This window comes from Salvelinus fontinalis, chromosome 32 (assembly GCF_029448725.1).
Source record: "Salvelinus fontinalis isolate EN_2023a chromosome 32, ASM2944872v1, whole genome shotgun sequence".
NCBI classification, from domain to species: Eukaryota; Metazoa; Chordata; class Actinopteri; order Salmoniformes; family Salmonidae; genus Salvelinus; species Salvelinus fontinalis.
Window position 1 is genome coordinate 16,829,740 of NC_074696.1, and position 26,033 is coordinate 16,855,772.

At 40.4% G+C, this 26,033-nt stretch overlaps 2 protein-coding genes across 3 annotated transcripts in view; one reads left to right on the top strand and one right to left on the bottom strand.

Moving 5' to 3' along the window:
* LOC129830805 (collagen alpha-1(XVI) chain-like) overlaps positions 1-17,844 on the top strand; it is a 142,646-nt gene extending 124,802 nt beyond the window's left edge. For both annotated transcript variants that reach the window (XM_055893547.1, XM_055893548.1), the window contains 12 exons: positions 1,941-1,985; positions 2,139-2,192; positions 2,363-2,416; positions 7,365-7,415; positions 7,909-7,998; positions 8,136-8,171; positions 8,323-8,367; positions 14,169-14,363; positions 14,605-14,668; positions 14,818-14,991; positions 15,154-15,231; positions 15,386-17,844. In XM_055893547.1, the coding sequence (XP_055749522.1) occupies positions 1,941-1,985; positions 2,139-2,192; positions 2,363-2,416; positions 7,365-7,415; positions 7,909-7,998; positions 8,136-8,171; positions 8,323-8,367; positions 14,169-14,363; positions 14,605-14,668; positions 14,818-14,991; positions 15,154-15,231; positions 15,386-15,579 (1,080 nt within the window). In that variant the 3' untranslated portion in view covers positions 15,580-17,844. The remainder of the gene's footprint in view (positions 1-1,940; positions 1,986-2,138; positions 2,193-2,362; positions 2,417-7,364; positions 7,416-7,908; positions 7,999-8,135; positions 8,172-8,322; positions 8,368-14,168; positions 14,364-14,604; positions 14,669-14,817; positions 14,992-15,153; positions 15,232-15,385) is intronic.
* A 707-nt stretch (positions 17,845-18,551) lies between these two features.
* LOC129830806 (collagen alpha-2(IX) chain-like) overlaps positions 18,552-26,033 on the bottom strand; it is a gene marked incomplete at its 5' end in the record, with an annotated part of 18,192 nt that continues 10,710 nt past the window's right edge. The window contains 2 exon segments of the mRNA XM_055893550.1: positions 18,552-20,359; positions 25,899-25,976. Coding sequence (XP_055749525.1) covers positions 20,154-20,359; positions 25,899-25,976 — 284 coding nt within the window.

Genomic DNA, 26,033 nt, shown 5'->3' on the forward strand with positions numbered 1-26,033 from the left:
AAACATCACCCACTGATGTCACTTCACATACCAGTATACGCAGGTATGTCACAGAGCTTACTGTATGTGCCAATCAGCTGCCCATGTTTCCATAGGAAGAGTTCAGGGCTCTTATCAGCCCTCCTGGTCTGAGTTGCTCTATGAACGTGGGCCAGAACTATTGGGTTCTGACTGACACAGCTGATCTGTTCTGCACAATGTTTACTTTTGGTATGATAAATATACCTTATTGTTTTTGCAAAATAAAACAAATGTCTCACACAGTTCAAAACAATGAGGAATGGAAAGAGGGCCTTGTGTGTCAATCATGCTACTTCCTGTCTATGTCAGTGTTTCTGTGTGGGGCCTTTGAGAGGGCAGGTGTTGAAATCAGTGTTTCTGTGTGGGGCCTTTGAGAGGGCAGGTGTTGAAATCAGTGTGAGATTTCAAAGTGATGTGTTTTGAAAACTGCGTGTGTGAGATGTGATGTGTGTCATGTTGAATGCTGTGTGTGAGATGTGATGTGTGTCATGTTGAATGCTGTGTGAGATGTGATGTGTGTCATGTTGAATGCTGTGTGTGAGATGTGATGTGTGTCATGTTGAATGCTGTGTGAGATGTGATGTCTGTCATGTTGAATGCTGTGTGAGATGTGATGTGTGTCATGTTGAATGCTGTGTGAGATGTGATGTGTGTCATGTTGAATGCTGTGTGAGATGTGATGTGTGTCATGTTGAATGCTGTGTGAGATGTGATGTGTGTCATGTTGAATGCTGTGTGTGATGTGATGTGTGTCATGTTGAATGCTGTGTGTGAGATGTGATGTGTGTCATGTTGAATGCTGTGTGTGAGATGTGATGTGTGTCATGTTGAATGCTGTGTGTGAGATGTGATGTGTGTCATGTTGAATGCTGTGTGTGAGATGTGATGTGTGTCATGTTGAATGCTGTGTGAGATGTGGTGTGTGTCATGTTGAATGCTGTGTGAGATGTGATGTGTGTCATGTTGAATGCTGTGTGAGATGTGATGTGTGTCATGTTGAATGCTGTGTGTGAGATGTGATGTGTGTCATGTTGAATGCTGTGTGAGATGTGATGTGTGTCATGTTGAATGCTGTGTGTGATGTGATGTTGAATGCTGTGTGTGAGATGTGATGTGTGTCATGTTGAATGCTGTGTGTGAGATGTGATGTGTGTCATGTTAAATGCTGTGTGAGATGTGATGTGTGTCATGTTGAATGCTGTGTGAGATGTGATGTGTGTCATGTTGAATGCTGTGTGAGATGTGATGTGTGTCATTTTGAATGCTGTGTGAGATGTGATGTGTGTCATGTTGAATGCTGTGTGTGAGATGTGATGTGTGTCATGTTGAATGCTATGTGTGAGATGTGATGTGTGTCATGTTGAATGCTGTGTGTGATGTGGTGTGTGTCATGTTGAATGCTGTGTGAGATGTGATGTGTGTCATGTTGAATGCTGTGTGAGATGTGATGTGTGTCATGTTGAATGCTGTGTGAGATGTGATGTGTGTCATGTTGAATGCTGTGTGAGATGTGATGTGTGTCATGTTGAATGCTGTGTGTGAGATGTGATGTGTGTCATGTTGAATGCTATGTGTGAGATGTGATGTGTGTCATGTTGAATGCTGTGTGTGATGTGGTGTGTGTCATGTTGAATGCTGTGTGTGATGTGGTGTGTGTCATGTTGAATGCTGTGTGTGATGTGGTGTGTGTCATGTTGAATGCTGTGTGTGATGTGGTGTGTGTCATGTTGAATGCTGTGTGTGATGTGAGTGTGTCATGTTGAATGCTGTGTGTGATGTGGTGTGTGTCATGTTGAATGCTCTGTGTGAGATGTGATGTGTGTCATGTTGAATGCTGTGTGTGATGTGGTGTGTGTCATGTTGAATGCTGTGTGAGATGTGGTGTTTGTTTTGTTTATCTTTGACCCCTCTGCTCTCAGGGTTTTAAAGGGAAGCATGGACATGTTGGCTTCCCTGGGCAGAAGGTGAGTTGACCACACACGTGTGCACACACACGCTACTTTTCAGTTTGTCTGTCTGATGCCTGCTACCATACAGAACACCAATACAGAATATGAGCACATTGTTATGGATACTGGTTACTCACCCCTCTCCCTCTGTCTTCCTCCTCTCTTCAGGGTGATGCTGGGCCTGTTGGCCCACCGGGGTCAACTGGTAGACCAGGACTTGAGGTAAGTCAAACCAAATGTTGCATGTACCTGCTCAATTCATGTTGTTTGATGTTTGAATGATGTCCATATGGAATGAATGAATGAGAACCATTTCGAATGACAACACCAATTGAATGAAGGATTTTGTCACAATATGTGTCAAACTGAGAGCAACCTTTGACCTTTTGCAGGGTGATGCTGGAACCCCAGGGCCTCAGGGTCGACCCGGTCCCCCAGGACACCTTGTGAGTACATGAACTTTAACCTCTCACCTACAGTCACCTCCAGAATTATTGCCGCCTTGATAATGATGAGCAAAAAAATAAATACTGAATAAATAACACAAATAATGAGTTCTATTGTCTGCTCACAAACATGTTCAAATGGTATTATGTTGCACTAGCTAGTACAATTGCTCAGAGAAAGAGACTTTGTTTAACAAGTAATAAAAATAAATAAAAAAATTATTATTGGCACCCCTTAAGATTATTTTAAATAAAATCAAACAAAATAAAATCTTCATTTAACATTCTACAGTCAAATGACCAAATCACCCTCTAGTGGCCTCCTGGGTGGAATGTTATTAATATTTTCCTAATTCCTTAATTAATAAACGTTATTTTAACAAAAATGCTGAAAATGTTGTGTTTTTACGCCGTACGGTTTTCTGATATTTCAATATTCTGTGATGTATTTAAAGTGTAAAATTGGGATGCAAACCCAAACTGGAATACATTTCATCTCTATATCTGACATGGTACAGGTGTCTTCTTTTTTAAAGCCCATAACCATGTGTGTGAGGTGTATACTTTTGTTTCAAAGTAGATTTGTTTAAGACTACCAAGGAACACTGCGTGACCCTGATTTAGCCCAGTGCAGTAAAGTTCATCTCAGTTTAAGGAACTGTATTGTGTCCTTCCATTGCTTCCTGTTTCACTGGGGTATAAAAAATAGGTGACACGCATGTAAAAAAAAAAAAAAAAAAAAAAAAGTGTCATCACCATGGGGAAAGACAAAGAGCTCAGAAAATGAGACGAATGGTTATTAAATATTGACCTTCATAAATATAACAATGGGTACAAATAAAATTCGAAAAAATAATAATATGCATACCTCTTAGCACTATTAAGATGTTTAAAACCACTGGAACAGTGGTACACTTGGAAAAGGACGCATGTGTATCTTGTCCCCACGCACAGTGAGACTGGTGGTTCAGGAGGCAAAGGAAAATCCAAGGGCCACAATTGCAGAATTACAGAATTTGGTCACATATTGGGTTCAACAAGTCTCCAAATCCATGATTAGATGCCACCTCCAAGCCAATATATATATTTTAATTGAACCTTTATTTAAGAACAAATTCTAATTTACAATGACTGCCTACCCAAGACAAACCCTAAACCGGACGATGCTGGGCCAATTGTGTGTTGCCCTATGGGACTCCCAATCATGTCTGTTTGTGATACAGCCTGGAATCGAACCAGGGTCTGTAGTGATGCCTCTAGCACTGAGATGCAGTGCCTTAGACCGCTGCACCACTCAGGAGCCCCCGCTTCTTTGGAAGCGAGTAACCAACACATGTAAAGGCCTGGAGTTTGATAAAGGGCATTGTCACTTGGATTGGAACCGGGTTGACTTCAGCTCAGCGTTCAACACCATAGTGCCCTCAAAACTCATCCCTAAGCTAAGGACCCTGGGACAAAACACCTCTCTCTACAACTGGATCCTGGACTTCCTGACGGGCCACCCCCAGGTGCTAAGGGTAGGTAACAACACATCCGCCACACTCATCCTCAACATAGGGGCCCCTAAGGGGTGTGTGCTCAGTCCCCTCATGTACTCCACGCATGACTGCAAGGGCAGGCACAACTCCAAACCATCATTAACTTTGCCGATGACACAACAGTGGTAGGCCTGATCAACAACAACGAGACAGCCTATAGGGAGGAGGTCAGAGACCTGGCCGTGTGGTGCCAGGACAACAACCTCTCCCTCAACGTGATCAAGACAAAGAAGATGATAATGGACTACAGGAAAAGGGAGACCCGGCAACGCCCCGATTCTCATAGACGGGGCTGTAGTGGAGCAGGTTGAGAGCTTCAAGTTCCTTGGTGTCCACATCATCAATAAACTAACATGGTCCAAGCACACCAAGACAGTCGTGAAGAGGGCACGACAAAGCCTATTCAGGAGACTGAAAATATTTGGCATGGGTCCTCAGATCCTCAAAACGTTCTACAGCTGCACCATTGAGAGCCTCCTGACGGGTTGCATCACTGCCTGGTATGGCAACTGCTCAGCCTCCGACCGCAAGGCACTACAGAGGGTAGTGCATATGCCCCAGTACACGATTGATGCCAAGCTTCCTGCCAGTCAGGCCCTCTATGCCAGGCGGTGTCAGAGGAAGGCCCTAAAAAGTGTCAAAGACTCCAGCCACCCTAGTCATAGACTGTTCTCTCTGCTACCGCACGGCAAGCGGTAGCATCAAGTCTAGTTCCAAGAAGCTTCTAAACAGCTTCTACCCCCAAGCCCTAGGACTCGAAAATAGAGCTCTTTTGGACAACTAATCCAGCGGTGGGTTTGGCGTCGAAAGAAAGATGCAGTGGACTCAAAAAATGACCTTATACCTACTGTAAAATATGGTGGTGGATCTTTGATGTTATTGGGCTGTTTTGCGTCCACTGGTCCTGGGGCCCTTGTTAAGGTAAACAGCATCATGAACTTTACCCAGTACCAGGACACTTTAGCCAAAAACCTGGTTTCCTCTGCCATGAGGATGAACATTGGGTGTAAGTGAATCTTCCAACGAGACAATGACCCCAAGCACACATCAAAATCCACAAAGAAATTGTTATTTGTCCACACTTGAACCTCCACACTTGAACCTCCACACTTGAACCCTCACAGTGGAACCCCCACACTTGAACCTCCACACTTGAACCTCCACACTTGAACCTCCACACTTGAACCTCCACACTTGAACCTCCACACTTGAACCTCCACACTTGAACCTCCACACTTGAACCCCCAACCTGTTGTTTGAATTGACGAGGGAAGTCCGTGAGACCAAAGGATATCAAGGATCTGGAAAGATTCTGTATAGAGGAAGGTTCTGAGATCCCTCCCAGTGTGTTCTAGAATCTCTTAAAACATAGAAACATGCTCAGTGCTCTTTTCCTACCAAGGGGAGGGTACACAATGTATTGGAAACAGGGGGATCAATCATTTTGATACATATCTTTTTTAGAGGAAAAAATTATGAGTTGTTAAACAAAATCTCTTTCTCTGAGCAATTGTATTGGTATAAAACAATATAATTGTCCTTTTTGGGGGGCATTCAATATAGCTCAGTATTTGTATTATTTATTTCATAGTATTTTTTGCTAATCTTTATCAAGGGTGCCAATAGTTTTGTAGGTGACTGTATATGACTCTTGGTTTGTGTTGTTGTATTCAGTGTGTTCGTTAATAGGGTTTGTGTTGTTGTATTCAGTGTGTTCGTTAATAGGGTTTGTGTTGTTGTATTCAGTGTGTTCGTTAATAGGGTTTGTGTTGTTGTATTCAGTGTGTTAGTTAATAAGGTTTGTGTTATATTCAGTGTGTTAGTTAATAAGGTTTGTGTTGTTATATTCAGTGTGTTAGTTAATAAGGTTTGTGTTATATTCAGTGTGTTAGTTAATAAGGTTTGTGTTGTTGTATTCAGTGTGTTAGTTAATAAGGTTTGTGTTGTTATATTCAGTGTGTTCGTTAATAAGGTTTGTGTTGTTGTATTCAGTGTGTTAGTTAATAAGGTTTGTGTTGTTATATTCAGTGTGTTCGTTAATAAGGTTTGTGTTGTTGTATTCAGTGTGTTAGTTAATAAGGTTTGTGTTGTTATATTCAGTGTGTTCGTTAATAAGGTTTGTGTTGTTGTATTCAGTGTGTTAGTTAATAAGGTTTGTGTTGTTGTATTCAGTGTGTTCGTTAATAAGGTTTGTGTTGTTGTATTCAGTGTGTTAGTTAATAAGGTTTGTGTTGTTATATTCAGTGTGTTAGTTAATAAGGTTTGTGTTATATTCAGTGTGTTCGTTAATAAGGTTTGTGTTGTTGTATTCAGTGTGTTAGTTAATAAGGTTTGTGTTGTTATATTCAGTGTGTTCGTTAATAAGGTTTGTGTTGTTATATTCAGTGTGTTCGTTAATAAGGTTTGTGTTGTTGTATTCAGTGTGTTCGTTAATAAGGTTTGTGTTGTTGTATTCAGTGTGTTAGTTAATAAGGTTTGTGTTGTTGTATTCAGTGTGTTAGTTAATAAGGTTTGTGTTATATTCAGTGTGTTCGTTAATAAGGTTTGTGTTGTTATATTCAGTGTGTTCGTTAATAAGGTTTGTGTTGTTGTATTCAGTGTGTTAGTTAATAAGGTTTGTGTTGTTGTATTCAGTGTGTTAGTTAATAAGGTTTGTGTTGTATTCAGTGTGTTCGTTAATAAGGTTTGTGTTGTTGTATTCAGTGTGTTAGTTAATAAGGTTTGTGTTGTTGTATTCAGTGTGTTAGTTAATAAGGTTTGTGTTGTTGTATTCAGTGTGTTAGTTAATAAGGTTTGTGTTATATTCAGTGTGTTCGTTAATAAGGTTTGTGTTGTTGTATTCAGTGTGTTCGTTAATAAGGTTTGTGTTGTTGTATTCAGTGTGTTAGTTAATAAGGTTTGTGTTGTTGTATTCAGTGTGTTAGTTAATAAGGTTTGTGTTGTTGTATTCAGTGTGTTCGTTAATAAGGTTTGTGTTGTTGTATTCAGTGTGTTCGTTAATAAGGTTTGTGTTGTTGTATTCAGTGTGTTAGTTAATAAGGTTTGTGTTGTTGTATTCAGTGTGTTCGTTAATAAGGTTTGTGTTGTTGTATTCAGTGTGTTAGTTAATAAGGTTTGTGTTGTTGTATTCAGTGTGTTAGTTAATAAGGTTTGTGTTGTTGTATTCAGTGTGTTCGTTAATAAGGTTTGTGTTGTTGTATTCAGTGTGTTCGTTAATAAGGTTTGTGTTGTTGTATTCAGTGTGTTAGTTAATAAGGTTTGTGTTGTTATATTCAGTGTGTTAGTTAATAAGGTTTGTGTTGTTGTATTCAGTGTGTTAGTTAATAAGGTTTGTGTTGTTGTATTCAGTGTGTTAGTTAATAAGGTTTGTATGTGTATATGTGGCTAACAGCAGTATGTTTTATTGGTAGGGCACTGCAGGAGCAGCGGGACCCCCAGGCCCAGCAGGCCCAGCTGGAGTGGTGAGAGGAAATATTATCATCATCAATATGTCTCTTTTATTCTAATGTAGAAGGAACACATAGCATCTGCATCAAACCCTGGTTTATCTGCATGATTACATGGACTGTTAGCGTTGTGTTCTGTCAGTGTTATTTCTCAGAAAAGGTTACTCATCAGACTGTCTCTCTGTTATTTGTCTGTCTTTTTTCTCTCTCTCCTCTCTCTATCTCTCCTCTCTCTCGCTCCCCTCTCTCCCTCTCTCTGCTCTCTCTTCTGTCTCTCTGTCTCTCACGCACACTCTCTTCTCTTATTTTTTCTCTCTCTTCTCTCTCTCTGCTCTCTCCTCTCTCTACTCTCTCTTCTCTGTCTCTCTCTCTCCCCCTCTCTCCCCCTCTCTCTCTTTCTTCTCTCTCTCTCTGCTCTCTCCTCTCTCTCCACTCTCTCTTCTCTCCCCCTCTCTCTCTCTTTCTTCTCTCTTCTCTCTTCTCTCTCTCTCTCTCTCTCTCTCTCTAGGGTATACAAGGTGAGAAGGGCCAGGCAGGAGACAGAGGGCTACCAGGGATGGGTGGGCCAGCCGGACCCCCTGGCCATCCTGGAATGCAGGTCAGTACACACACTCCTATTGTTTCAACACGTTTACTGCAGATATAGAACAGGATAGATAAGCATGTCATGGAGATGTCTTGGTGCTACATCTTCTTTCTATTCCCCTCTTCTCTCTCCGTCCTTCTGTCTCTCAGGGAGAACCAGGCAGTGATGGAGCAGCGGGTAAAGACGTGAGTAATTATTCTGATGTGGTGTTTGTCATCATTACAGAAACATGCATTCTGTGCCGTCCAGTAAATATGGTTTAAAGGTTTTCATGTACATGTAGCTAGCTATGTTGTGAGTATACAGCCTCGTTATCTCACTGATCTGCGTTCACAGGGAGCACCTGGTCTGCCTGGAGACAATGGACAATGTGGTACAAAGGTAAGAGTCACTGCTGTATGTGTGTGTGTGTGTATGCAAGGAATACTATAGTAAACTGTAAATACTAATATCTGCAAAAACGCTATAGTAAAAAACAACCATATATTAAAGTATGCAAAAATGCTACAGTTTTGTAACTATAGTAATACTACAATATTTATACCATACTGAACTGTAGTAAGACTACAATATTTATACCATACTGAACTGTAGTAAGACTACAATATTTATACCATACTAAACTATAGTACTACTACAATATTTATACCATACTGAACTACAGTAAGACTACATTAATAATCCCCAGTTTACAATTGGCTTATTCATCCCCCTCCTCTCCCCTGTAACTACTCCCCAGGTCGTTGCTGCAAATGAGAACGTGTTCTCAGTCAACTTACCTGGTAAAATAACGGAAAAAAAAATAATAATAATAAAAATAAAAAATAAACGTTATTTATATCATACTAAACTATAGAAAGACTATAAATATTTATACCATACTAAACTATAGTAAGACTACAAATATTTATACCATACTGAACTATAGTAATACTACAATATTTATAGCATACTAAACTATAGTAATACTACAATATCTATACAATACTAAACTATAGTAATACTACAGTATTTATACCATACTAGACTATAGTAATACTACATTATTTATACCATACTAAACTATAGTAATACTACAATATTTATACGATACTAGACTATAGTAATACTGCAGTATTTATACCATACTAAACTATAGTAATACTACAATATGTATGTGATACTAAACTATAGTAATACTACAATATTTATACCATACCAAACTATAGTAATACTACATTTTTTATACCATACGAAACTATAGTAATACTACATTATTTATACCATACTGAACTATAGTAATACTACAATATTTCTACCATAGTAAACTATAGTAATTATTCATGTCGACTGGTTACCTCAGATATGGCCTCCGCTACTAAATAGTATTATGGGAGGGTAGTCCAGGGGCTGAGGGCTGTAGTCCTGGCCAGGATCCGGTTCTGAACACTCTCTGTTAGTTCTGGCTTATTCAGCAAACTCCCTCAACTCCGACATCAGACATCAGGTATGTCCCAAATAGCACCCTTTCCCTATATAGTGCACTACCATTAACCAGAGTCTTATGGGCCCTGTTTAAAAGTAGTGCACTATAAAGTGGATAGGTTGCCATTTGGGACGTATCCATCATTTGATGAAGCACCTTTTGGCATGACTCTCCACATTCACCTCAAATACCCTACTTTCCCTGGCAATACCTCGTTTTACTAACCCAGCCCTCCTGTCCCTCTACACTGAAATCCTCTACACTGAAATCTCTAGTACAGTAACTGTAGTCCTCTACACTAGATACAGTGCAGTAACTGTAGTCCTCTACACTAGATACAGTGCAGTAACTGTAGTCCTCTACACCAGATACAGTACAGTAACTGTAGTCCTCTACACTAGATACAGTGCAGTAACTGTAGTCCTCTACACCAGATACAGTACAGTAACTGTAGTCCTCTACACCAGATACAGTACAGTAACTGTAGTCCTCTACACTAGATACAGTACAGTGACTGTAGACCTCTACACTAGATACAGTAGAGTAACTGTAGTCCTCTACACCAGATACAGTACAGTAACTGTAGTCCTCTACACTAGATACAGTACAGTAACTGTAGTCCTCTACACTAGATACAGTACAGTAACTGTAGTCCTCTACACTAGATACAGTGCAGTAACTGTAGTCCTCTACACTAGATACAGTACAGTAACTGTAGTCCTCTACACCAGATACAGTACAGTAACTGTAGTCTTCTACACCAGATACAGTACAGTAACTGTAGTCCTCTACACCAGATACAGTACAGTAACTGTAGTCCTCTACACTAGATACAGTAACTGTAGTCCTCTACACTAGATACAGTAACTGTAGTCCTCTACACTAGATACAGTACAGTAACTGTAGTCCTCTACACTAGATACAGTACAGTAACTGTAGTCCTCTACACCAGATACAGTACAGTAACTGTAGTCCTCTACACCAGATACAGTGCAGTAACTGTAGTCCTCTACACTAGATACAGTAACTGTAGTCCTCTACACTAGATACAGTAACTGTAGTCCTCTACACTAGATACAGTAACTGTAGTCCTCTACACTAGATACAGTACAGTAACTGTAGTCCTCTACACTAGATACAGTACAGTAACTGTAGTCCTCTACACTAGATACAGTACAGTAACTGTAGTCCTCTACAATAGATACAGTGCAGTAACTGTAGTCCTCTACACTAGATACAGTACAGTAACTGTAGTCCTCTACACTAGATACAGTAACTGTAGTCCTCTACACTAGATACAGTACAGTAACTGTAGTCCTCTACACTAGATACAGTGCAGTAACTGTAGTCCTCTACACTAGATACAGTGCAGTAACTGTAGTCCTCTACACTAGATACAGTAACTGTAGTCCTCTACACCAGATACAGTGCAGTAACTGTAGTCCTCTACACTAGATACAGTGCAGTAACTGTAGTCCTCTACACTAGATACAGTAACTGTAGTCCTCTACACCAGATACAGTGCAGTAACTGTAGTCCTCTACACCAGATACAGTACAGTAACTGTAGTCCTCTACACCAGATACAGTACAGTAACTGTAATCCTCTACACTAGATACAGTACAGTAACTGTAGTCCTCTACACTAGATACAGTAACTGTAGTCCTCTACACTAGATACAGTAACTGTAGTCCTCTACACCAGATACAGTGCAGTAACTGTAGTCCTCTACACTAGATACAGTAACTGTAGTCCTCTACACCAGATACAGTACAGTAACTGTAGTCCTCTACACTAGATACAGTACAGTAACTGTAGTCCTCTACACTAGATACAGTACAGTAACTGTAGTCCTCTACACTAGATACAGTGCAGTAACTGTAGTCCTCTACACTAGATACAGTACAGTAACTGTAGTCCTCTACACTAGATACAGTACAGTAACTGTAGTCCTCTACACTAGATACAGTAACTGTAGTCCTCTACACTAGATACAGTAACTGTAGTCCTCTACACTAGATACAGTAACTGTAGTCCTCTACACTAGATACAGTAACTGTAGTCCTCTACACTAGATACAGTAACTGTAGTCCTCTACACTAGATACAGTAACTGTAGTCCTCTACACTAGATACAGTACAGTAACTGTAGTCCTCTACACTAGATACAGTACAGTAACTGTAGTCCTCTACACTAGATACAGTAACTGTAGTCCTCTACACCAGATACAGTAACTGTAGTCCTCTACACTAGATACAGTACAGTAACTGTAGTCCTCTACACCAGATACAGTAACTGTAGTCCTCTACACCAGATACAGTAACTGTAGTCCTCTACACTAGATACAGTACAGTAACTGTAGTCCTCTACACCAGATACAGTACAGTAACTGTAGTCCTCTACACTAGATACAGTGCAGTAACTGTAGTCCTCTACACTAGATACAGTACAGTAACTGTAGTCCTCTACACCAGATACAGTGCAGTAACTGTAGTCCTCTACACTAGATACAGTACAGTAACTGTAGTCCTCTACACCAGATACAGTACAGTAACTGTAGTCCTCTACACTAGATACAGTACAGTAACTGTAGTCCTCTACACTAGATACAGTACAGTAACTGTAGTCCTCTACACTAGATACAGTGCAGTAACTGTAGTCCTCTACACTAGATACAGTACAGTAACTGTAGTCCTCTACACCAGATACAGTACAGTAACTGTAGTCCTCTACACTAGATACAGTACAGTAACTGTAGTCCTCTACACTAGATACAGTACAGTAACTGTAGTCCTCTACACCAGATACAGTACAGTAACTGTAGTCCTCTACACTAGATACAGTACAGTAACTGTAGTCCTCTACACCAGATACAGTACAGTAACTGTAGTCCTCTACACTAGATACAGTACAGTAACTGTAGTCCTCTACACTAGATACAGTGCAGTAACCAATATAGTTATGTTCTATCCCCTGGATAATGTTATTTACTGTGGGAGCGGAGACATGAGATGAGGTGATCTGTCATTGTGACAGGAAGGCTTTGTCATGGCTTTTAACTATAGTAGTACAGAATACAGAGGAGAATCTCTTTATCTTCTTCCTCTTCTTCTGCTCTTTATTTCATCAGTCGGGTCCAGTGTCCGGTGGTGACGTGTAAAAGTCAGCCCTCCATAATGGCCAGCTTTGTTTCACATAAATCACACACGTCTGTCTCAGGATGTTGTTTACACTGTGTGGGCTCCATACAGAGTGTATTTACTGAGTCTGGGAGGCTGTGCATCCCATATGGCACCCTATTACCTATAGGCCCCGGTCAAAAGCAGTGCACTACATCGGAAATAGGGTGCCATTTGGGATACGATCCTGTGTCTGTGTTTTTATTGTGTAGAAGGTCGTAAGTAAGGAATACGCTAGAGGCTGGGTCGGGCCCGATTACAATCTAAAGTGGACACTGCCCCCTTGTTGACACTCCTTCAAGGGTCTGACAGGAATAGGTTCAAATCAAATTGTATTAGTCACATGCGCCAAATACAACAGGTGTAGACCTTACAGTGAAATGCTTACATACGAGCCCCTAACCAACAATGCCGTTTCAAAAAAATATGGATAAGGGTAAAAGATAAAAGTAATAAGTAATTAAAGGGCAGCAGTAAAGTCAAAAAGCGAGACTATATACAGGGGGGTACCGGTACAGAGTCCATGTGCGGGCACTGCAAATAGTCTGGGTGGCCCTTGGATTAGCTGTTCAGGAGTCTTATGGCTTGGGGGTAGAAGCTGTTTAGAAGCCTCTTGGACCTAGTCTTGGCGCTCCTGTACCGCTTGCAGTGCGATAGCAGAGATAACAGTCTATGACTAGGGTGGCTGGAATCTTTGACAATTTGTAGGGCCTTCCTCTGACACCACCTGCTATAGAGGTCCTGAATGGCAGGAAGCTTGGTCCCAGTGATGTACTGGACTGTTCGCACTACTATCTGTAGTGCCTTGCTGTCGGAGGCCGAGCAGTTGCCATACCAGGCAGTGATGCAACCAGTCAGGATGCTCTCGATGGTGCAGCTGAAGAACCTTTTGAGGATCTGAGGACCCATGCCAAATCTTTTCAGTCCCCTGAGTTGGAATAGGTTTTGCCGTGCCCTCTTCACAACTGTCTTGGTGTGCTTGGACCATGTTAGTTTGTTGGTGATGTGGACACCAAGGAACTTGAAGCTCTCAACCTGCTCCACTACAGCCCCGTCTATGAGAATGGTGGTGTGCTTTGTCCTCATTTTCCTTTAGTCTATAATCATCTCCTTTGTCTTGATCACGTTGAGGGAGAGGTTGTTGTCCTGGCACCACACGGCCAGGTCTCTGACCTCCTCCCTATAGGCTGGCTCGTCGTTGTCGGTGATCAGGCAGACCACTGTTGTGTCATCAGCAAATTGAATGATGATATTGGAGTCGTGCTTGGCCGTGCAGTCATGAGTAAACAGGGAGTACAGGAGGGGACTAATCACGCACCCCTGAGGGGTTGGTGGACACAGTTTGATAGAAGTTGGATTGTTGAAGATACATGAGTGTCATTGTGCCAGAGTTCATCTTTTCAATCTTCAATGTAAAACACTGTTGTCGGTGGTCGAACAGTACTCTTCAGTGATTGGATGTCTGACTAACTCTCTATTTTGCAACCCTCTTCTCTCTTCTCCTTTTCTGACTCTCTTTCCCGCTCTCTTTCTCTCAGGGTGAGCCAGGTGCCCCAGGTCAGAGGGGTACGCCAGGGGAGCGAGGTCGCCCCGGACCCCCTGGTGGAGGGGGGTACTCCTCCAAAGCTGATACCCCAGTGATGGGCCCAGTGGGACCCAGGGGAGAGAGGGGCACCCCGGGCTCACCAGGCCCTTCAGGGTCCACTGGACCTCCAGGAATACCAGGCAACGAGGTGAGACCTTAGCTACTAAGGTGAATTGCATCGATTATGAATTGATTACTTGTTATGTTTGTGTTTGTTCCACAATGTCTAATGGAACACAAAACCAACAGTTTTGTCGAAAGACTAAAACCCAAAAGTGGTGGTTTGGTATTCTCTTATGTCTCTCTCTCTCTCTCTCTCTCTCTCTCTCTCTCTCTCTCTCTCTCTCTCTCTCTCTCTCTCTCTCTCTCTCTCTCTCTCTAATCCACAGCCTGTGGTCAACTATGACAACATCAAGGACTTCATTCGCCAGCAGGTCATCAAGATATTTGATGGTGAGAACATGGTCTTATTTTCGTTTAGGTTTATCACCAATACTTTGCATCTTCCCGTATTTCCTAATTGAGCAATGGCAGAGAATGGAAACAGCTTTATTGATTATTAGGTGGTTTATCTACTGGAGTTGTACTGTATCCCCATACAGAGAGGATGGCCTACTTCATGTCTCGCATGCAGCAGCCACAAGAGGTATCGTCCCCCGGTCGTCCTGGCCCCCCAGGGAAGGAAGGTAACCCAGGTAGAAATGGGGCTCCAGGGGCCCCGGGTCAGCCAGGACAGATAGGCAGAGAGGGTCGCCAAGGAGTCCTGGGACCACAGGGTGAGTCTAGACTTCACTTGATTTCTTTTGTCGTAACTCCTGAATACCACGGTCATGATAAATACATAGGAGATCATAAACAGTTATGACAAGTGATGTCAGCTTAGCGTAGCATAAAGGTTAGCTACTCTCTCAAAGTGATGTCCTCTGTCGTGTCTGCAGGTCCACGAGGTCTGAAGGGAGAGAAAGGTGACAAGGGTGTAGGGGAGATGGGTGACAGTGGACCCCCAGGAGCACCAGGTGAGACTCCACATCAGCCTGTTGAAATGTTTAACTCTCCACTATCCTGCCAAAGCTTCATTAAGTTAGATCTTTCAACTGCTCTGCTCTTTTATAGTCACTGTGTATCCAGTGCTTCAATGATGTTCTCTGTCCCTTCATCCCCCTGCCCCAGGTGTCCCAGGCCCCCCAGGCTATGGCAAGATGGGCCCCAACGGCCCCGTGGGTCAGCAGGGGATCCCTGGAGTCTCAGGAACCCCTGGACAGCCGGGCCAGAAGGGCAGGGAGGGACGGTGTAACCCCTCTGACTGTATGAGCCAACCAATAGAGTGGAACCCTAAGGGCCCTCCCGTCAAGGGCCCCTACTAGAGAGAGAGAGATTATTGAAGAGGAGAGGAGGCGAGGAGACACAGAGAAGATGGAGAGATAGAAGAAACCAACCCAAAGACCTGAAGGCACTAGAGACAGAAGTGGAGGGGTGAAGAGAGAGAGAAGAGAGAACAAAAGACCAGTCAATCAACAGAAGTCATCCTAGGAAAACAAGTGAATACTGAGGCACCCATAGTTGATGTGGTCCTCTTCATCCATCCCTAATTCATCAAAGTGTTTGCCAGTTAGCTGTCCACCTTACCGCCTGTGTAGAAAATATATACAGATGTAGGATCTTAATTTGAGCCAGTTTTCTAAAGCAGGAAAACAATCCTGCAGCAACAGGAAATGTTAATTATTATGTAGATTATAATGAATGGACGATTTTGTCGTGGTTGATACATGTTCCTAATAGAAAATCAAGTATTACATTTCTAAGTGGAAATTACAAACATTAGAAGCCTTTTTAAACATCAAATACACTACACATTTTAAATGTCCTGCATTGTAGGAAAGTTCCTCCTGCAACAGCGTGATCAAATTAAGATTCTACATCTGTATGTGTAGGACCTTCTTCTAACTGAAGACTTAGTACTGGCTGAAGGGGCTTTGATAAAGGAGATAATGTGGACACCACTATCCTGCCTCTCTACTCTCTGTCTTATCCGTTCTGTTCATTCCTTCAAAATTTCCCAACTTTAGCTGTAAGTTCATTCTATAAGATATACATGCTTAGTTTGATAATACCAGCAAGAGCAAATCCAGCCTTCAAAAAACTACCTGCAAACTCTTCCTCATCATCACTATCACCCTCGTCTTCATTCTGATTATAAAACGTGCCCGTTGGGAGTATTAGACAGCTGCTTTGTGCTGTTCTGCTTTGATCTTGCTTCTCTCTAGCAATAGAAACAGAATGAATAGAACTGACATGGCACTCCCATTCCAAATGTTCTTTATTCTTTATGCATGCTATGTTGTTTATGTTATTTCTATGCTTGAGTATACACCATCACTTGAATGATGTCTGATGCTTTAACAGATCTGTACGCTATATAATGGCCTTGTCACCTTCTCTTCCCTGTTTGTGTGAGAAGAACATAATGTCCACCTTCCCAGAGTGCCTGTTTTGTAAATATTTATATTTATATAATGGCTTTTTATACCTTTTGTATCTTGGAGTTGGCGTCAGCATGGCTTACCGTGTGTTTGTTATGGTCAACTGTCATGTATCCACTACCAGTGGGTTTAAAAAAATGATTTTATAGGGAGTAATTTGTTCTGTAAAACAAATTATTTATGAGGGAATTGTGCCTTTTGTATAAAAGCAGATTGGATTTATATATGGTGGTATTATTATGCTTAGGAAGGTATTTTCATGCGTGTCTTATAAAGTACAGGACATCATGTTCAATGGTAGCATTTTCAAAACTGCCTCAAAAATCACTTTTCTTGTTATATAGCAATCTATTAACAGGTGTCTTACCACACTACCAAACTTATTTTTCACAACAGATTAACTTGAAAGGGATCATTTGCTCCTCGAGTACACCACTGGTGTACCTAGGATTTTCAGAAATCCTGGTTGAAAGATTCCCAGAATCAGGAGGGGAGAAGCAGGAAATCTGGGAATGTTCCAAACAGAATTTCTGGAAGCTTGGTGATTTTGGGAATGTTCCCATAATTTAGCGATCCTAAGCAGAAGTACATTCTTTATGACCACTAAGAGTTTTCAATGTCATTATCAAACATAAAAGAAAAAAGTTGGATATCCATATTCACTCATACCATCGCTGGCATCACTGTGCCAACCAGCTTCTCCCTGTATCCATTACTAACTGAGTACAACTTGTATGTCTTCTGCCTTGTATGTTGTGTTGTTTTTTAGTTTGACCTGTCATATATACACTACAGGGTGTCACCAACCGCTAGCTATGTAATGGATATCACCAGGTTTAGAATCATATAGATGTTCTGAGTTGTTATTGGAGTTTTTTCCTGAACATGTGACCTGTCCAGAGTATTTCCTGGTCAGGAATAACTACTGACCCTAGGTATACTAAATACCCAAACAATAACATATCTCCCCTCTTCATTCCTAGCTTTTACAAATATCTTGTTAAAACAACAGCACTGTTTCCCTGCTATTCTCAGTAGATCTGATTGTTTCTATGTTACCGGTACATTTTATTAAGCCATCCTGTGTAAAGAGATGTTTTTTTTTTATGGAAACTTTTCTGGAAAAGCTAATAAATTTTGCAAAGCAGACATGTTGTTGATCAACAGATCAGAGACATCCAAGTATGTAATGTGACTAGTTCACTGTGGTGTTGCCACACCATCAATGTGCACAGTGTCTTTCCTTGGAAGGCCTTTCCTTGGTTCTCTGATTGAAAGCATACAAAGGATAAAATTTTAACTAGCACTTTATTTTAATGATTCTGCTTTTCAAGTAAGCCGATTGCTAGAGCTGTTATTGTATAAACTCCAAGCCACCTGCAAGAGACTATTATGTGAATGAGTCCAAGTAGAATATCTTTCAAGTGGAAGGCTTTCACAAAAGCTTGACTTCCTCAGCTTTGAGAGCGTGAGCTGGTATTACTCACAGTTGGATAAACAGCAAAGGATATAGCAGTCCAACTAGAGAACGCCACGGGACTGGAACTGGGCTGTGTTGGCCCACACTTTACATGTTATAGGACTTATAACAGAATACCACTGGGATAATGTGGGGTATGTCATTATTTTCTAGTCTAGGCAGACTACATGCACCTCAAAACTTAACTTTTTGCATTTTCTTGGAAAACAGTTGGCAACCAACTTACTAGCACTGACTGGACTGGAGTGTGGCAAGAAGACAGAGAAAGTCTAGACTCTTCCCGTTAAACCGTCTCTAAACCCACTGGAATAATGACCATGTCATTTTAGTACAATACTTGTTTCTATTCAGAGATCCAACATGGTAGGGAAGAACATTCAGGTTTTACAAAACTTTATTTTTTATTGTTTTGGAATTGGTTGACCAGAACAACCAGGGGAAAAAGAAATTAAATGTCTTTACAGATGAATCATATAAAGAACAATAAATAGATAATTTGTATTAATGAAAATAATATGTCCTAGTTGTTAGAATGTTGACATTGATTGACCCTGTAGTTGACAGTGACATAGAAAGATTGATTACTGTATCTGATCTGTTTGGAAAAGCAGTCATTTCAACTTTTGAACTTTATTGCTGATTAGGTTCATTAATACAGGGGTTGTTTTGGTTGGATCATATTCTAACCCATCCTCTTTTTTCTCTACGTAAAATCAACAAACATTTACAAGGCTGTACAGCACTGAATTATGGGAAATAGATGGGAGTGCCCATCAGGATGTGCTGTTGCCAGTCAACTAGAGGAAGAGATCAAGGCTAAAGAAAAAATGTTTTCTAAAATGAGGCAAAGGTAGAAAGGTGCGGCAATGTACATGTGAGATAAAAAAGGGGTTTCATTATTTCACTCAAGCATACAGGCGAGGAGTTTAGCAATACATCTTACCGTATGGAGTGTGGATTTTGATCCTAATCTTTTATTGGTACTTTTGTGTACACTTGTAAGCCACTTGTTGTTTGGTGGCGGGTGGAGTGGGTCATATGCTTGCCTTTTCTGCTTCAAAACATATTTAAAAATTCTAATTCCAGGTATTAAACAATAGCATTTAAAGTGACCACGGTATATAAAATAAAAAAGCACCAATCATTAGACACAAAGTCTATCTCTAGTCCTCCCAGTCCAGGGGCTACGGCTACTACCGATGACATTATCAATGACGTCACTGGATATGATTCTGATGTCACTACGTTTCTCCCATGATGCGTTCAAGACAACTGGGAACCCGAAAAAAATCCTGACGTCAGTGATCTTCAGGTTGGAAAGTTGAAGCTCTAGAAAGAGGCCTGAGAATTCCGAGTTGGAATTCCGAGTTGGATGACCGTTCAAAACAAAAAAATTCCAGTCGGAGCTCGTTTTTTTTTCTGAGTTCCCAGATGTCTTGAACGCACTGAAGTCGGAAGTCAGAGATTTCAGAGTTCTGAGTTCCCAGATGTCTTGAACGCACTGAAGTCGGAAGTCAGAGATTTCAGAGTTCTGAGTTCCCAGATGTCTTGAACGCACTGAAGTCGGAAGTCAGAGATTTCAGAGTTCTGAGCACCCAGTTGTTTTGAACGCGGCATCATTCTCTTTCCCTCTGTGGTTAGGGGTGAGGCAGTTGGACGTGACTGACATTGACATCAGCCAATCCCGAACCAGAGACTGTAAATTCAGAGGGGTGTTATTGGCTGTGAGTGGCTGTCCTCAGGGTGATTTAAAGTAGATGGGCATGGTGTATGTTGCAAACAGTCTCCAAACAGTTAAACTGAAAGTCGTCAGTTTAGAGGTCAGAGGGGCAATGTCAGTCATGATTGTATTGACCCCACTCCTCGCTCTCGTTGGTATCCAATAAAGAAGAGTTCTCTCTCTCCTCTATCCCTTCTCTCTCTTCTGTCTCTCTCTTTCTCCCTGGTGTTGTGGGGCTCTTGATGGAGAGGTCTCAGGTTAGACTCCTGGGCCCTTGACCCTGGCGGAGTCCTGTAGTCTGGGGGAGGTGTAGGCCGAGGCAGCTAGGCAGGCTGCAGCCTCACAGAACCCTGGAAGACCAGTGGGGCCCGCCTTACCAGGACGACCAGCCTCTCCTGCCGAGCCCTGGGGGCCTCGCCCACCAGGCTTACCATTTCGAGCTACTCCGTCAATACCAGGGGGACCTGAGGAGGAAGGGTTTTAAAGTTTTACTTTGACACCATGACTTCCTGAGGTAAGTTGATACACTTTTTATTGTAATATATTTTTTAATTATTTTGTACAATAAACTAAAACATATATAGACAAAAACAATAGACAATGTAACATTTACATACATACATTTCCACAAACATAATGATATCACATTTGCTCAGACCCACATGTTCCCACCATATCAACACCCATTGTTGTTTCCAATGCTTGTTAGACTCTGCCCCATATTACCTCAAATGTTTCTGTCTGTAGCCAGATGTCTTTTCAATATTTAAATAATAAAGCATGCCATCTCATGAAATATGCAGATAGTTGTATTAAAAGTAAATGTACATTGTAAAACTTCAGACTGCCAGCGCAGCTTTTTAACGCTGCCCAGAACTTTTGGACTTTATAGCACTCCCAGAAGGCATGAATTATTGACTCATTGTTAGTTTTACACTAAAGACATGACTCTGCAGTTGTAGTGTAGAATTTGTTAATTTTTGTATAATAAATTCTATCCATTTAGATTTGTTTATACTGGATTAAGAGTACAGTTTTGTTAACTGTAATTTTTTTCATTATGTTCCAACACTGCCTCCATCTTGTGCCAATATCTATTATTTTTAAGCCTTGGTTCCAATAGTTTATATTTTTTTCTAACAGATTGTCACTGTGATAGACTCTCTGCAAGGTGTTGTATATCTTACCTATCATATGAGCATCTGTTTCTGACTCAAACAGGATTACCTCAACATTTCTCTGATGTCCAAAAGTGTTCAGGTCGATATTTTGTCATATAAAACTTTTAAGTTGCATTTTTTTTAATCTAACATTCATTTAAATAGGCAAGACAGTTAAGAACAAATTCTTATTTTACAATGACGGCCTACCCCGGCCAAGCCCTCCTCTAACCCGGACAACTGTGCACCACCCTATGGGACTACTGATCACCGCCGGTTGTGCTACAGCCCAGGATTGAACCAAGGTCTGTAGTGATGCCTCTAGCACTGACATGCAGTGTCTCAAGAAGAAGCACATTAAGGTCCTGGAGTGGCCTAGCCAGTCTTGAGACCTTAATCCCATGGACAATCTGTGGAGGGAGCTGAAGGTTTGAGTTGCCAAACGTCAGCCTCGAAACCTTAATGACTTGGAGAAGATCTGCAAAGAGGAGTGGGACAAAATCCCTCCTCAATGTGTGCAAACCTGGTGGCCAACTACAAGAAACGTCTGACCTCTGTGATTGCCAACAAGGGTTTTGCCACCAAGTACTAAGTCATGTTTTGCAGAGGGGTCAAATACTTATTTCCCTCATTAAAATGTAAATCAATTTATAACATTTATGACATGCGTTTTTCTGTTTTTTTTGTTGTTATTCTGTCTCTCACTGTTCAAATAAACCTACCATTAAAATGATAGACTGATCATTTCTTTGTCAGTGGGCAAACGTACAAAATCAGCAGGGGATCAAATACTTTTTTCCCTCACTGTATATGTCACAAGTGAAAGCCTTGGGTGGCGAGGTGATACAATTCCATGTCTGGAAGGTTAAAACTTTCCTATTTATTCTACGAGTTTTATTTTCCCATATGAAGTCTGTTATGTTATGTCCAAGAATACTTTTTTAAAGAATGTCTTTAATGAGGTAATTGATATTACCGAAATTTAATATAAAAACTATTCTACCCATAAGATTAATGGGAGAATGTTCATATTAATTAGATGCGCATTAATTTTGTTAAGTAATGGGATAAAGTTATCTTTATATATTTGTTGTTTTTTGTCACTTATTAAGTATTTTATATTTTTTTGGTCCACTTAAAGGATTGCTGTAGATCATGAGTTATTATATTTATTTTTCCTATTGCCATTATTTCAGTTTTTTCCACTTTCATTTTATATCCTCGGACTTTAGAGTATCCCAAAAATGTTTTTAACAAAGGCAGCATTGAGTTTCAATATTAGTCAGGTACAGTATATCAGGAGATCATCGTCAAATCAGTTTAATTTATATTAATGTTTATCAATACCTGTTACGTTTGTGTGCTGTCTAATTCATTCTGACAGTAGTTCAATTGCCAGTGAAAACAGGAGGGGGAGATAGGACACCTGTCCTGTGCCCCTTTTTAAAGCAATTTAATCATGTAATGTATTATTTGTGCATATTTTAGCTTAATGACTTTTATATAATATTTGTATTAAATGTATTATTTTAGCTGGAAAGTTGAATGCTTTCAAAGGTCTACACAGAAAGGGCCTTAGATGGTCAACAGCCATTATTGACAAATAAACATCTTTTTGTGTGTTTTGTATTATTCTGAAACACGTTCTTGTGTTTGTTTGTGTCTATTTTTAATAAAAGCCTGTTTGATTAATATGTATCAAGTCTGATAAGATTTTTGCCATTTTGATGCTTTTGAGTTTTGTTATTATTTTATTGTCTCACTGAAATAAAAGTTTGATAGATGGAACTCGGAAGCATAGCATTGAGTGACGTTTGGTGTCATTGGAATAAATTGGGGCACCACTTTGTCCCAGAATATAAAATACAATTCTATGTGAAAGCTGTTCTTCCCTGGTGCATTTCTACGCCCGAATGGTTTAACAGTGTCTAATATTTATTTTTGTGTGATTTCAATTCATGCTTTATGCAATAGTATGCTTTATTTGAGTTTAACCTGTAGTTGTTGGCTCTTCAAAAGTAAAATATTATATTCCTGCTTAAGTTCAGATATGTCATTTTCTTTTTTACCTAGTAAAGATTTTTTTTATTGGCTTTTTCTAAGATAGTAATTAATTTTTCTTAGATTTTCTTTTCTAACTCAGATTGAATTTCTGCAGAGTATGAGATTATCGTTCCCCTAAAGTACTCCTTAAAAGCATTCCAAATGATGTCGGGGGACGGCTTTTCTCTGTGCTGTATGTCTACATTTGTTATGGTAAAGTTTTTTTTTTAACGTATTTAATACATTTCGGGACTTAAAGATGCGCTCTGTTCATTGACCATAATTATTCTCTCACTATAAGTGCATTTTCTGTTGGTGTAATTAAGCATGATACAGGAGAATGATCCCATATCACTGTATCATGGATTTTAGAACCCAGTATATTGTTGTGAGCATTTTTTGGAATAAAAAACTTGAAGAGCTTTTCAAACGTTGAGGAAGAAAAGAGTAGTCTTTTGTAGTTGGGGATAATAATCTCCAGGCGCCTGTAAAATATTTGTAGTAATGAAAATATTCAGCCTCTTTGGAGGTTCCTTGAATTTCCATTTGTTTTTAATTGCTATGCCTGTCTAATTGGCTGAATGTTTGATTCAGGTCACCTGCTAAAATAATAGTTCCTGTCTGGGTTTGATACTGTGCATTCAGAAAGAATTCAGACCTCTTGACTTTTTTCACATTTTGTTACGTTACAGCCTTATTCTAAAATGGATTAAATCATTTCCCCCTCGTTAATCTACACACAATACCCCATAATGACAAAGAAAAAACAGGTTTTCAGGAAATTTTGCAAAAAAACATGAAACAAAATCTGAAATATAACATTTACATAAGTATTCTAACCCTTTACTCAGTACTTTGTTGAAGCACCTTTGGCAGCGATTACAGCCTTGAAGCTTCTTGGGTATGATGCTACAAGCTTGGCACACCTGTATTTGGGGAGTTTCTCCCATTGTTCTCTGCAGATCCTCTCAAGGTCTGTCAGGTTGGATGGAGAGCATCGCCGGAACTGTTATTCATTTTAGAGCATTTTACTGACTCTGATCTGGCGGACTTACTAAACACAAATTATTTGTTTTAAAATTATGGCTGAGTGTTGGAATGTGCCCCTGGCTATCCGTAAATGAATAAAACACAAAACTGGTGCCATCTGGTTTGCTTAATATAAGGAATTTGAAATTATTTATACTTTTACTTTTACAATTGATACTTAAGTATATTTTAGCAATTACATTTACTTGTGATATTTAAGTATATTTAAAACCAAATACTTTTAGACTTTTTCTCAAGTAGTATTTTACTGGGTGACTTTCACTTTTACTTGAGTCATTTTCTGTTAAGGTATCTTTACTTTTACTCAAGTATGACAATGGGTATTTTTTCCACACACACACATCCATAGAACAGTGATTGACATACAGTACATGCTATATTTCCCCCTTTGTACTGTCTTTCAGTTTCCATCTATCGCTACTTCACAGAGAAGAACAGTTACTTGGGGAAAGTAGAGTATAGATTGCATTGGGGGGAGAGGGAAAGAATATTGTCTCAATGTACGATAAACTGGTCTTAGTCATCACTGCGATTATATATTTGTCATGCTTTGTCCTCAGTGCATTGGGGTCTCCTCCTCCAACTGGAAAGGTTTCTTGCAGCTTGTTTACGGCTTCGTTGGCACTGATTCATTCCATCCTTTGCATTTTCTTCCATACCTGTTCCTGTATTCAATATTCTCATGTTGTTCCATCTCATTCTGTTTTCTTGCTGGTCCAATTCAACTTCTAGTTTTCAAATGGCAAATGTTGTTGTCTTGTTCGTTCATGCGCACACCTTGTATATGCATGTCTGACACAATAGCCTCTACTTTCTTTCGAGCGAATCTACTTTTTAAAAAACAGATTGTAGCAGTTTGTTTGTTTTGGTGAGCATTGAGAGTATTTTAGCTTTGTTTTCCTGGAAATCCTTTCGGTGTTAATTACTCTTGTTTGCGTCTCCAAGTTGCTCCTGATCTTTTCCTCTGGGGGAAGCCATGGCTTGTTGGATTTGTGCAGACGAGCCGCATTACCAACTGATTGGTTCGCTGTCGTACATAACTGACTGCTCACTCTCTTACAGTTGCTGGGGATATATTGATTAAGCAATTTTAAGAGGCTTAATTTAAGCTTTGTTCTCTGGATTCTACATACTGTATAACCACAGTTTCTACATACTGTATGACCACAGCTTCTGCATACTGTATAACCATTCTCTGCATACTGTATAAAAACAGCTTCTACATACTGTATAACCACAGTTTCTACATACTGTATAACCACAGTTTCTACATACTGTATAACCAGTCTCTACATACTGTATAACCACAGTTTCTACATACTGTATAACCACAGCTTCTGGATACTGTATAACCATTCTCTACATACTGTATAACCACAGTTTCTACATACTGTATAACCAGTCTCTACATACTGTATAACCACAGTTTCTACATACTGTATGACCACAGCTTCTGCATACTGTATAACCATTCTCTACATACTGTATAAACACAGCTTCTACATATTGTATAACCACAGTTTTGTCGGTACGAAATAGAGCTACTCACACCCTATGCGTCTTATCGGTACGCTCATGCACCTCCACCTGCACACCCTTACAGCAACTGGATAGGTGTGTACAGGACGGTCACGGCTGAGTGTGTGTGTGTGTGTGTGTGTGTGTGTGTGTGTGTGTGTGTGTGTGTGTGTGTGTGTGTGTGTGTGTGTGTGTGTGTGTGTGTGTGTGTGTGGTGCTCCTGGGGTCTCACCTGGTATCCCCGGGGGTCCTGGCTGGCCAGCATGTGGTTTACCAGGATATCCTCTGTCTCCCTTCGCTCCTCTCTTTCCTGAAATAGAGAAAGATGGAGGGATGGAGGGATGGAGAGGGGCCAGTGGTATTAATC